The following is a 12,548-nucleotide window of genomic DNA, read 5'->3' on the forward strand; positions in this document are numbered from 1 at the left end:
GATTCATGCAACAAGATATGGAAATTAAGATGTTCTTTGTCAAAGTGATTTTCATACAATAATTTTTTGAAAATAAGTCAAGTCCTTCAAATAAATGATAAAAAATAAAAATGTTTTCTAATAAAAAAGATTAACTTTAGTTTTTATACATATGGACTGAAATTTAGAATACACTGTTGCTTTTCTCAACAAATATGAGAACATCAACAACAAAACCTTAACCAGGAAAAAAACTAGATACAGATATATATGACTTTAAAGTCAGGATATAGGGAAATCTTATGGATGATTAGACACACAGTTTGGACTGACTGTAACTTAAATAGTGAAAAGGGTGATTATTTTAAGAAGAGGCTTCTAAAGTTTAATTACTTATTTTAAAGGAAATGTTTGTAATAAATGCTTAAATAAAAGGGTTGCAAAAGAATATAAGGGATGCACAACAGAAGGACACCACTCACATACAGAGCACAGAAACTCTTAAAGAAGGCCAACTTGTGTCACAGCTAAAGCAATAGAACTAGTGAATGAAATGCAGAGAGTCATAACTGAGAAGGAACGGCATGTTTTACTCACAGTACTCCTCCTCCAGGAGGTTTGCGTAAATTTATCAACATATGCGCCCACCGTCCCTATAGGTTTTTGGCTGTCTTTCCGGCAATTACATCTAGTGGCCTTAATCATCCCCGCAAAGAGAAGAAGAAAGGAGAATTTGTTAGCAAATAACTAATGTTCTTGAAAAGCACAGTCAAGGCCCAGTGTTCAAATATCATGCATTACTTGACAGTATAGCACAATATAATTAAACTGTAGAAATCAGTATTTACAGTGCTGCACAACTGCTTCTTTTCCCAAAATATATTTAGAAATAATCTAGAATAAATGTTAACTTTTGGAAAGGTTTTTTGATTCACTTAGCTTTCTGAATCACCACATTCTTGAAGTCACCTTTCAATAATTACAAATATAAGTTTTACCCATCTTTACAGCAGAGTTCCTTAGCCGCAACAAAGTTTTCAGTTACTACAGTAACCAGGTACATGAGCTATCAGGGAAGGAGATATTTCCTTGAAGAAATCTTTGAAGGCCAATGGTAAGAGTGAGACTAAGTGTACTCAAAAAATCAACACTTATTGCGAAATACTAATAGACAAGACAATTTGTTTTGGTATGCTGTGATCTAGAATTCTGTTGTTTAAGTAGTAGAGCAGAAAGTCAAAGTTTAACCCGTCATTTTTGCTTTAAAGTGAATTATCGCATGCTAGACAGGGAGAGGATGAAGACCAAAGGTCAGTTTCAGTGCATGTATGTACAAAAGCACATGCTAAATGTTTCATCAGATATTATAGTCACACAAGACTGTCTCCAGCCATGATAAATAAATATGGTGTCCACCTCTTGGTATCTCATCTACCCTACCTTTAAGATCTTGCTGTGGCTTAAAATAGCTTGAAAACATGGGGCTATTTTGTAAGAATTGTCACAACAGATAAACTTACTAGAACCAAATACAGCAATATGCGTGGCAAAATCCAAAGTTAACATAGAACAAGAGCAAAAAGCAAAAAGGCATTTGCCACTTTTACTTGAGGACTTGTGTCCGCCTAACCTGATTTATGATTAAAGTTCCCCCGTAACTTTTATTTATTTGGCCAATTTAATCTTACTATTCAACATGCTTTGTTTTTTTTTGTTTTGTTTTATTAAAAAGAATCAACTTTGAATACTGCCTTGCTCGGCTTTAAATTCAATGGTAAAATTCCTTATTAAACTAATGGACAGTAGGGGAAAGGAGACAGAAAAAAAGCAAAACACTTCAAGCAGATTGATAGGGTCAATACCTGTTAATTTTTAAAATACTTTAAGCATAAAGTACTTTACCTTTGCTCATTGTTATTTCTGAACAGCTTCTAGAATTACATTCAAAGTGTTTGTTTTGGAAATGAAATATATTTAAGAATCTATAAACATCCTTACTTAGTGCCACACATAGTAATCATGACTGGTCTACAGAATTAAAGATCCCAGGTGTAGAACTGCAAACACACTAGACCATGTAGAATATGTCTGCTAACTGAACCTGTACAGACCCATGAGTCAGGTGGGTCTAAATAGAACCCAAATCTACCTTTGTTATAAATTAAAGTGCAGGAAAAAAATTAGACATCTAGCCCTCTTAAAGCCTTCATAAGAATTACCTACTGAAGTTACACTCTGCAGTGCACACTTAGGATTTTTTTAAACGTTTAGTATCACACTCACAAGTTGATGCTCTAACTGGTTGATTGTTTCATCCTTTTTCTTCAGTTCATCTTTAAGTTGCCTGATCTCATTCAGCAGATCATCCATCTGCAATAGAACAGTGGGCAATAAGAAGTTTTCTGCAAGAGCTACACAATTAAATCAACACCTCTGCAGGACGTATTACATCAGATTTTCATGGAGGACTGGCAGTAACAGTAGCACATGCTTTCCATCTCTTACTCACACCGTGAGATGGGCTGTAGACATACAGCCTAAAGAGTGAAAAAACTTGACTAGAAGACTCTCTAAGAGGCAGAGTTGAGCTGACCCACTACATTGTCAAGAGAAGTTGTGGATGCAGCATCCCTGGAGGCATTCAAGGCCAGGTTGGATGGGGCCCTGGGCAGCCTGCTCTAGTGGTTGGCAACCCTGCCCACAGCAGGGGGGTTGAAACTAGATGATCTTTAAGGTCCTTTTCAACCCAAGCCATTCTATGATTCTATGATTTTCAGACTATGTCAAGTAAATCTGCTGCATTTTTGATGCAGTAGTTCATCTGTTGCACAAGCAACTGACAACACGGAGATCCTCAGCCATCAAACACTAACTACACTCCTCTTTATCCAGCAACAGAAAATACTGAAGCTCAAAGGTTAAAGTGAGCTGCTATTTAAAAAACGTTGACATAAAGTGATAGAAACAAGAAAAATTATTTAGAAACATAAGCATAACTATGTTTACTGAATGCAAACAGCACAACTGATTTGAATACATCCCACTAAAAACTGAAGAGTTAAAATAATTATGCAAAGTTCAGAGACTAAAAAGAATTGGTAATTACGCGAGTGATTTTTTTTTTTAATAATTTCTCATCACAAGGTAATTTTAATGTAATTTTAATGTATTTTATACCTGTGCCATTATATCTAGGCCATAAATTAAGGGGTGTACTTACATTTAGTAGCACACATCTATTATTTCAGTTTCACTGAAGATATTATTAGTTACTGCTTTAGGACAACACCCCAGCTGATTTGCTGTGCAATTTTTCAAACCATATGCCAGTATCAATTAAATAAGTGACAATTAAAAACATCAGTTAAACTTAAATTCATAGCAAAAAGAGAGGTAAAAAAGCAACACTTTTTCCTCTAGGAATTAAGACTAAGATTTAAGATTTTGAGGGAGGTGACTGCAGAAGGACAAGCTGAACAAATGCATCAGACAACAAATATAGAGAAAAGAAGGCCTCAATGTTAACAATGTAGAAACCAGGGTTCCTGAAGGATGACGTATATGGATCTACGGCTTTGGCAAACCTCTTAAACCCTGAAACCAGGATTTGGAAAGACGACCTTTGAAAAGGAGTAAGATTGTAAGTGTCCTTGCCTTTCAAGAAGTATTTCTAGTTTCATTATATCTTCATCGAGTATTGTTTCCTTCCTGAAAGGGCAAGACAAGTGATCTTTCTCTCCTGATTTTACAAGAAGAGTGTTCAGCAAACAATGCTATAAAACTTTGCCACTGTAGAAAGTACAACATTGCAAGTCTATGACCCAAAAGGTGATCCTTTTTGGAATATCCACTGTGTTTGCTTCTTCCTTTAACACCCATTGTAAAACAATAAACACATCTTTCCTTTGTGGGGCTCACGTTGTTTTTAAGTTAAATCTGCAATACCTGTATTAACTCAGGGAAAAAACTTACTTTAAATGAAAGATATTTTAAACTGGAGTCAACAGTAAATGTAATGAAACAGAGCAAGTAATTGAATACATATAGTATGATTATGCTTCAAAGCAAAAATTGTCTTTTCAAATTCTAACACTTCTCAAGCAGGCAGACAATTTTATAAAGAAGCTACTCTACAGCTGCTAATTCTCACATGACTGCTACAAATACCAAAAGGCAAAGTTATTTTGATTATTTAAACTGTACTACCATTTGTAAGTATGTATTTTAAAAGGTAAAATAAACCCTTCCATTTTAACAAAAATGAAAAAATGAAGTATATAAACACTTGCTAGGTTTGCATTTAAATAGATGAGAGACGCAAGAAGCACTACTTCAGTTACACAGAAGCTTTTGGTTTGCATTTTTTAAACACAAACAGGTTTGTATTTCTTATTCTGTTGAGTAAATCAGTGTCACTTACCTTAAAAGTTGACTCAGGTTCATGTGGTTCTGGACTTGACGGAACTGAGAGTGGGCTGTCCTGGACTGACACATTTTCATCATTCTATCAGACAACAAAAAGAAGAATAAAAGCCCCAACTACTTGCTGAAACAACTCCCTTGCAAACTTGCTTTCAAGGATGGAGTCATACCACTTCTTGGCCAAACCTGTTACCATGTCTGACCTGACTCACTGTGAATTTTTCCTTTCTTCCCCTGATAGAAAAGCCTCCCTTGCTGTACAGTGCCCAAATAAGGGCCATGAACAGCCTCCCTGTCCTCACAAAGCTCTAGGAACAGCTGCAGCTATGTCAAAGTGTGTTGCTTTTCCACAAAGATCTAGTAAAAATTGGCCATTGTGTTCAAATGTGTTATATCAGGAAGGAACAGTGATGCTCTGCAATTTTAAAAGCTTAATTTCCTTCAGTATGCATTCAAATAACATGTGTGAGCAATATCAAAATATACAGCCAAAATATTTCAGCTAGGAATTCTTAACTAAGAAAAGCAAGATTTGCTATTGGACAGACTATTACAAAATTAATTCACAGCCATCAGAACTAAGTATCAATTATAAAAACTGGAACCACACAGAAGTATTCCAACCCCTACTCCCCCGCCAGACAGTCATGAATTCTGAAATTAAGCACAGGAAGCAGACACAGAAATAACCAGCAAACATGCCAAAAGATGATTGCCTGGATATGTCCTGAAGCACGCACACTCTCATGACAAAAACTCACACAGCCACTATTTGCAGAACACTAAACCTGGGGCACTCAACCCTGAAAAGGTTCAGTTAGGTTACAGAGGCAAGTCACACACTGTGTGTTCTTGCGGTATGTTCTCAAGTTTGTACCATGACATTGTGTCCAATCTCAGCACAACACAAACCCACAGTGCAACTACAGTACAAGTATTTTATGGCCATAGAAGACCATAACCCCCATTTCCTTGGTGTAAATAAGATTCCCCCAGCCCCCCCATCTGCTACCTTCTTAAAGAAAAATAAAGGAATCTTCTACCTTACAGCAGCGTCCTGTACTTTTTTAGGGTTCTTAGGGAGGAGTTTCTTTACCCAATGACCTCAGTGCCTCAGACTGCATTTGTAGAACAGAAGAGCAGCACGTCTCAAAACCTGCCTAAAACCACTATGAGGCTAAGTCGGCAACTCCCCAAACCTACAAGAGTAAAACTGCAGCTCAAATGCTAAAGATGAATTAAAGGAAAAAGCCACAATAGATGTATTTATCTTCTTTATGTCCATGAGGTATCTTTTTGGGGTTTTAATCCATAAGAAATATTTCTTATACATGTTTACCAAACTGCAGAGAAACATCAAGGAGATTGTCCAAATGCAAAAAAGCAAAAGAACGCAAAATTAAAGTTGATGAACTTTTAACAACTGAATTTTTACTTTTCTTATAGTTACTGATTACTTGCAGACAAAATATGCAGAACCAGACAACAATAAAAATACAAAGAACTATAATAGAGTTCGAAATTGCTTTTACCATACTACAGATGGATAAATTTAATTTCCATCACCTAGATGTAATTTTACATCTGACATTTTTTGGTGTTGGTTTGTGGTTTTATTTCTTTAAACTTCTTGTATTTTTATTGAAGTGACTATTACTTATGAGAGTAGTCAAATTTCAAGGCTTGTGAGTGACCCTTAACACAGCAAATATTTCAGCTTACACAGTCCAACACATAGTTGTATTCAATTTATAAGTAGCTCCTTGTCCCTTCTCGGCAGATCACCAGCCAGTGACAGGCTGATGAAGCAGTAGCTTACAGCCTGTTATGAACAAGTTCTAATACAGTGTTTTGAAGTATTTTGCATAATAACATAATAAAGAAACAAAGGCTATTTAATCCAAAACTTTTCTGAAGTGCTACAGGAATTGAGCAGCAATTAACAGATTTCATCAACATTTGCTATTTTCAACAGCTATTCAAACAAATAGATGCAATCAGAAGACAAGGTGTATCAGACAGTCACATTTATAACTGTGAAAGAATAATCATGGAAATGGAAAAACACAATACAAAACAAACCATTGCAAGCAAAAAGTATCTTGCACGGCTTTTAAAAGCTCTATCACTGATGCCTCTGGTGTACCTTTTATTTCTGTTAAAATGCATGTATGGGGAGCAATAAAACATTCTCCAACAGCAGATTATGACCTAATTGCAAAGGAAGTTAGTATGTCACATATTCTCTGGTGATCTAAATTGATTAGTCCAGCCCTAGCCATACCTGACTAATATTCACCAGCAAAGCAAGTTCATTTGCATCAATTTGCTTACCACTGTCTTAATTATGTTAATACATATAATGAACACAGTGCAACCAAAAAAAAAATTTAAGTTCTAACACTATCAGTGGGAACTTAATCATACCCTTATGAATATATGCTAGGATTAATCTGTGAAACTTTTCTTGGTTTGCTTTTTCTTTCTTGCTCATCATATTGCTAAAATGAGATGGGGGAAAGAGGGAAAAAAAATCATCAAATTAAGGCTACCCATGTACAAAAAAAAAAAAAAAACCCAAGCGAAAAAGAGATCAGAAGTAGCAAAAAGACAATAGAACTAACACAACAAATGGTACTCATTATATGCAGATGTTATTTTTGGTAGCCTAGAAATTATATGCTAAGACACCATCAAATTCCAGAAACTTGGAGAGAACATATAATTAAGTTTTAGGTAAAGTTACGATAAATTTTATAAAGCTTTTCATCACATTGCAATATGCAATATAAAAAGCTGCTAGCTCTTTGTTTTTACCTGACTAACATTTTTCCAATAGTGGAATACATTATTTATTATAATATAACCATGTCTTTAGAGCAGTTGGACTAGTCTTGTTTGTGCCAACTGTAAAAGATGCTTACAAAAAACAATAACTCAGGATAGTTTGTTAGCCATATCAAAACCAAATGCTCATAAAATAGGTTGAAAATTAAATTCTACTTGGAAACATAAGCAGCAACAAAACATTCTACTAATTTCCTTAGTAGAAGATTGCTTTTGAAAAACAGCAGCATTAGAAGGAAAAAATAGTTACAAATATTATCAACTATTTGCTAAATTTAAAACATTGCAACAAACAACTCAAATCTAATACATACTGGCAAACCTCTGCAGTTATTTTAAATATTACTGGTAATTTAGGCATGAAATTAACGTGAAGTATGTAAACTGACAGGACTAATGTTGCAGATATTCCCATTTAACTAATGTAGGGATAGTAGTTATAAGTTATTTTAAACTTATTTATATGTAAATTCATGTATATGTATTTGCATGCAATGTTTAATCAAGAATAAGCTCAAGAAGCAGTCATGTAATTTGGCAGTGACCATTTCACAGTCCTTTTCTTGTTGCTAGGAGTATCAGCCATCCACTTGAATCGCTACCTGATTTTCAACTCAATCACATTTGCTGGAAATTTTTTGCTGGACTTAAGTCAACAGTGTACACTTCAGTTTTTGGCCAGTTTTTGTAATTTGTAATCAAACTCAAGAAGATGAGCTAAAGGGTATGGGAATAACCTTCCACCATGGCTGTCACAGGTGCACCACAATTCACTCAAATACAAACAGCCACACATGGAAACCTGTGTGTGGCTGTACTTAAATTCTTATGCCAAAATTTTACTAGTGTGAAATCTTTAGTATGAATGACACAAATTACTGTGCTCGCTTTACCTTACAAATTCCCAAAGAACTGATTTATTGCTTTTGGCAAACAGAACACTAAACATTAATTTTTATTGAATTATAGACTATTATTTATGAAGAAGTATATCAAATACAAGTATTTAGTTAAGAATGGCCTAATAAAAAAATCTTATTACCTTTCTAATCTACTGTGTCGATTATACATAGCAGCAGTTTATAGATTACAGCTTGTTGGGCTTTGAGCTCCCTTTTAGCACACAGGGTTTTAAAAGAATATAGTACTAATAGTAAGCTAATAATTTCATTTTGAGAATTCTTTCAACATTCCAGCATCTATAGCTCATGAAGAAGTTGAAAAATACTAAGTAGACATTTCTAAAGTTTAGCAAGGTTAAAGTTTTATCCAGGTCTAGCCTTTGATTCCAAATTCAAAGTTTTCTTCAGTACAAATTACTCATTTGAATAGCCTCCTTTGCTAATAGCATTTTATAAAGATGCAAACAGAAAATTAATTAAGCATCCATCAGTAGAGGGTCCTATTGAGCGTAGTTTAGTTCAAATATTGTTACAAATGATTGTAATACAGTTTCCATACTGTTATAATGATAGTCCAACAGCTGACCAACTGTTTAAACTTAAAATTTGCCAATTTCATTTGCTATTGGTTGTTGATTTCTTTGGTTCTGTTTATTTCAAGCACAGTTAAGTCACTAAGGTGAACTATTTTGTGGCTAAGAAAAAAAGTAACAACGGTAGGTGCAATTTATACAACTTCATACATGACACAAATAAAACTTTGTATTTCATTACATGTGTTTCTTGTCTTCAGGCTTCTTACAACAAAGATAAATATCTCTTACAGATCTCACCAGATGCAAAAAGAAAAGAACACTATGAATGCTTACTTCAAAGGTACTCAAGTGACTTACTGATCTAGAGTCTCAGCAAAAAAGACACTGGCACCTTTAACAATTTTGCACTTCAGACTTCATTTTTTCATTCATACCTCTTCATACAAATGGGCTAGTCATAGCTGATAAGTTACAATGAAGATTTGTACTTGAAAAATAGAATTTCTTCTCCATTCATGAAAGGTAAATTGGAAAGAAACATTTTTTATAAAACTTGCCTCCCACAGAAAAAAAGGGCTTCACGGATCTCACAGTTCTGTGAACTGCTTCATGTTTCAGTCCTCTTTAAAGTATCAATAAATGCTTATCTGAAATAAGACAGCATGGTTGCAAATCATTGCTGCCAGTCTTGAGAGGAAGTTACTACAGAGGGTGGTCAATCCTTGCCTAGATCAAAGGCTCCAGGGCATCAGAAAGAGTACAATTCTTATTTAAATAAGGATGTACTAACACATTAGCTCTGTAGCCTCAACCTACAGCAGGAAGCTTAAGAAACTAATGGTGAAGGAGGAGGAGGAAGAAAGACATTTTTAAGATCAGAAGAAAACTACTATTAAACATGCAAATGAAGTACCTTAGCCAATGTTTAAGAGGCATTAACATTTAGATGTCAATTATTGCTAGAGATAGAATTTCAAAGCATTTTCTTCCTACAATACAAAGTTACTGCTCCAGTTAAGCATTAAGTGAGAACATTCACCAGTAGTTCAACATCTCCCTGTAAATAATTACACCTGCATTTAGTGCAGGAAGAACGCACATTTTTCACTCCATATAAGCTAGTATAACATTACTGCAAAATCAGAAGGTTATACTTACTACAGTGAAAATTCTAAAAAAACTCAGAGATAGACTACTATTCCCGATTTCATTGTTTGAAGATACAGAAAGATGGCAGTATGTGAGGAGTAAATAGATAGCATGTGTGCTGCTGGCATTGTTATCCTGGTCACATGGAGTTCAGAAAAGGCTAGATTACTCAAATAACTACTTATTTTTCCAAGCAAAACTGGGAACACAACACTAAACCCTTATGTGAGCTACAGTCACAGCAACGAACCCAGTATAGCCTATTAAGTTTCCCTAGGAATCTGCTAGGTATACACTCATTATATGCTATGCTCTACAGTAAGCCACACTACAGCTGATTAGATAATTGTATAAAATTGAATTTAATAACCATATCTTACTATCTTAGTATAACTGTTCCTGTGAGACCTCATGACTACAGCTCCATTTCTACCTATCAGAATTGAAGAATATTCCTAAAAGTCACAACAGGAAAAAGGTAACACAAATTTAAATGTATAATACAGATGAAGCAAATATAAGAACTTCTGTCTCCTTTATTAAAGCTAGTGTTTGAAAGGAGCCAACTTTGTATCTTGCTTTTTCAATTGTAAAAAGAGGGCTGTTGTATGACCTGGACCAAGATCAAGTCAGTGTGCAGACTGCTAAAGTTCAAGTAATTATTTAAAAAATTGTATTTCTGTTCTTTAAAATAAGTAAAAAAGAATTGCAATGTTTTCACTCATTCCTGTTAGCATAAAGCTAAATATATTCAGGAAAGGTTTAACACTTAATAAAAAAGCTTCATACAAGTTTTACTCTAATTGTTTAGTAAATAAAAGTAGTAAAGATATAAAGTTTTCCCCTCTGTAGCAGGTTAATTTACTTTTACTTTACTATACATATTGTTTGATTAAAAGGCTGGATAACACACAGAAGACTAGAATAAACATTCAGAAGTCCAGTGATGAGCTTTGGAAGCAACAAGTCAAAACAGGGTGCAGTTAGGTCAGGAAAATATAAAGAAGTATGCTTGAAAGTTTGAAGGGAAGAATAATACGTGTTATTACAAAACTTGCCATTATAGGGAGGGAGGGAGAGAAGATCAAGCTTTGGCAAGAGAAGCAGCAAATTTTGAAGAACATACATATTAGGAGTAATGGTTTCTTCCGTGAGTTTAAGTCCTTGAAAAAAAAACAAACCTTAACCTGATCTACTTGAGGCAAGTTTTATGTTCTGTAACCTTTTAGAAAAGTATGGCTATTATAAACTAGATCAAGATTTAAAATACAATATTCTGTAGGGCCACATACTATTTGGCTATAACATGCATGCCTTTACACAATGAACTACACATACACAGATCATCTACCTAGTTGTTTAATTGTCCTTGTGTTAAAGGCACTAAAAGCTCTGGATAAAACGTTCCCTGCTATCTCATGTACTAATTGCATGCTTGAGGCTGTTGGGAGGCAGAGTTTATGCAGTGCACGACTCAGACATTAGGTTTTAAGAACATATCTTCCCTCTCTGACACTACATTATTTTCATTACAATTGTCTCTCTGAGTTTGTCAGTGGAAAAACACCTCCAGTATTCTCAGTTGCCATAAGAAGAAAATGCTCACATTTCTAAAATGCATAGTCATACACTTGAATTAGCCTAAAGGTTGATCTGCTTTTTGGTTTGCTGTGTTTTGTTTTAGTGTCTTACTTTTAGGGCACAAACTTATTCCCATTACATTATCCTGTTAGGAAAGAACAGCAGTAAAACCAGTATTAAAGAGAACACCACACAGATACTTTGCCATGCTAATCTGTATATGTCTCCAAAGCAAGCCTCATGAACTTTCTTTTAAGTTAGCAAAGGAATTTCTGTAGATGAAATGCCATACTTCTGCTCAGTCATCCAGCAGTTTACCAGCCCCAGCAATTTGCCAAGTTGTGAGGTGAAATGAAAATGCTCCTTAAAAGCTTATAACAATTCAGTGATTTCATATACTACAAAGGTTAAATTTGAGCACTTCCAATAGAGATGCCCCATAGGATTTGCAAAGATTATTGTCAAAACACACAGAGAAGATGAAAAGAATGAGAAAAACAAAGCCTTAAGAAAAGGCTATTAGCATCGACTTGCTGAATGTTAAGTTTGATCAATGGGATTGATTTTAATACTTTTTAATATTTTATTTTTTTTTACTCCCAGCTTTTAAAGATGTTATTAAATAAAAGATGGTCTTCACATCCACTGATTTTTTTTTGAAGTTCGTATTATATACTCAGAGGAGCAGAATAACAATATTTAATATTTTCTGCAGTCAGTAAAGTGCTGAAAAAGCAGAAAAAGCACTATTGTAAATAGGTATTAAAAAAATGCACATTTTCTTGAACACTGTAATTCAATGTATAAAGGAAATGACAATAACCTAGTAAGCCAAAAAGAACACCAGCTCATGTAGGCTCACTCTCCAGTATGCTTTACTGCTTTTGTTCCATTTAAACAGCTCACCTGGTGCAGTAATCTCTTCAGTTTCAATAACTGAGTTTTTACAGCTGTGCAGTCTTGGACCATGTGCCGAAGGGTCATTTCATCAAGCATCACAGTATTCTCCGGTAAGCCCACCAGCTGTCTAGGAGCCTGGTATAAATTTGGTGCTCCATAGCTTTCCAAGTGACCAATAGGAGATTCTAGGTAGTTTGATCCCCTGAGGAAAAAAAAAAATTAAAAAAATTAA

The 12,548-nt window shown here is 34.7% G+C and overlaps 1 protein-coding gene across 1 annotated transcript in view; it reads right to left on the reverse strand.

The window, feature by feature from the left end:
- Nucleotides 1–12,517, reverse strand: part of LOC104460477 — a gene marked incomplete at its 5' end in the record, with an annotated part of 30,286 nt that extends 17,769 nt beyond the window's left edge. Inside the window, 4 exons of the mRNA XM_010074520.1 lie at nucleotides 577–675; nucleotides 2,263–2,349; nucleotides 4,400–4,483; nucleotides 12,323–12,517. Of these exons, the coding sequence (XP_010072822.1) occupies nucleotides 577–675; nucleotides 2,263–2,349; nucleotides 4,400–4,483; nucleotides 12,323–12,517 (465 nt within the window). The remainder of the gene's footprint in view (nucleotides 1–576; nucleotides 676–2,262; nucleotides 2,350–4,399; nucleotides 4,484–12,322) is intronic.
- Nucleotides 12,518–12,548: the final 31 nt, after the last annotated feature.

Source organism: Pterocles gutturalis, unplaced genomic scaffold (assembly GCF_000699245.1).
Source record: "Pterocles gutturalis isolate BGI_N339 unplaced genomic scaffold, ASM69924v1 scaffold23397, whole genome shotgun sequence".
NCBI classification, from domain to species: domain Eukaryota; kingdom Metazoa; phylum Chordata; class Aves; order Pterocliformes; family Pteroclidae; genus Pterocles; species Pterocles gutturalis.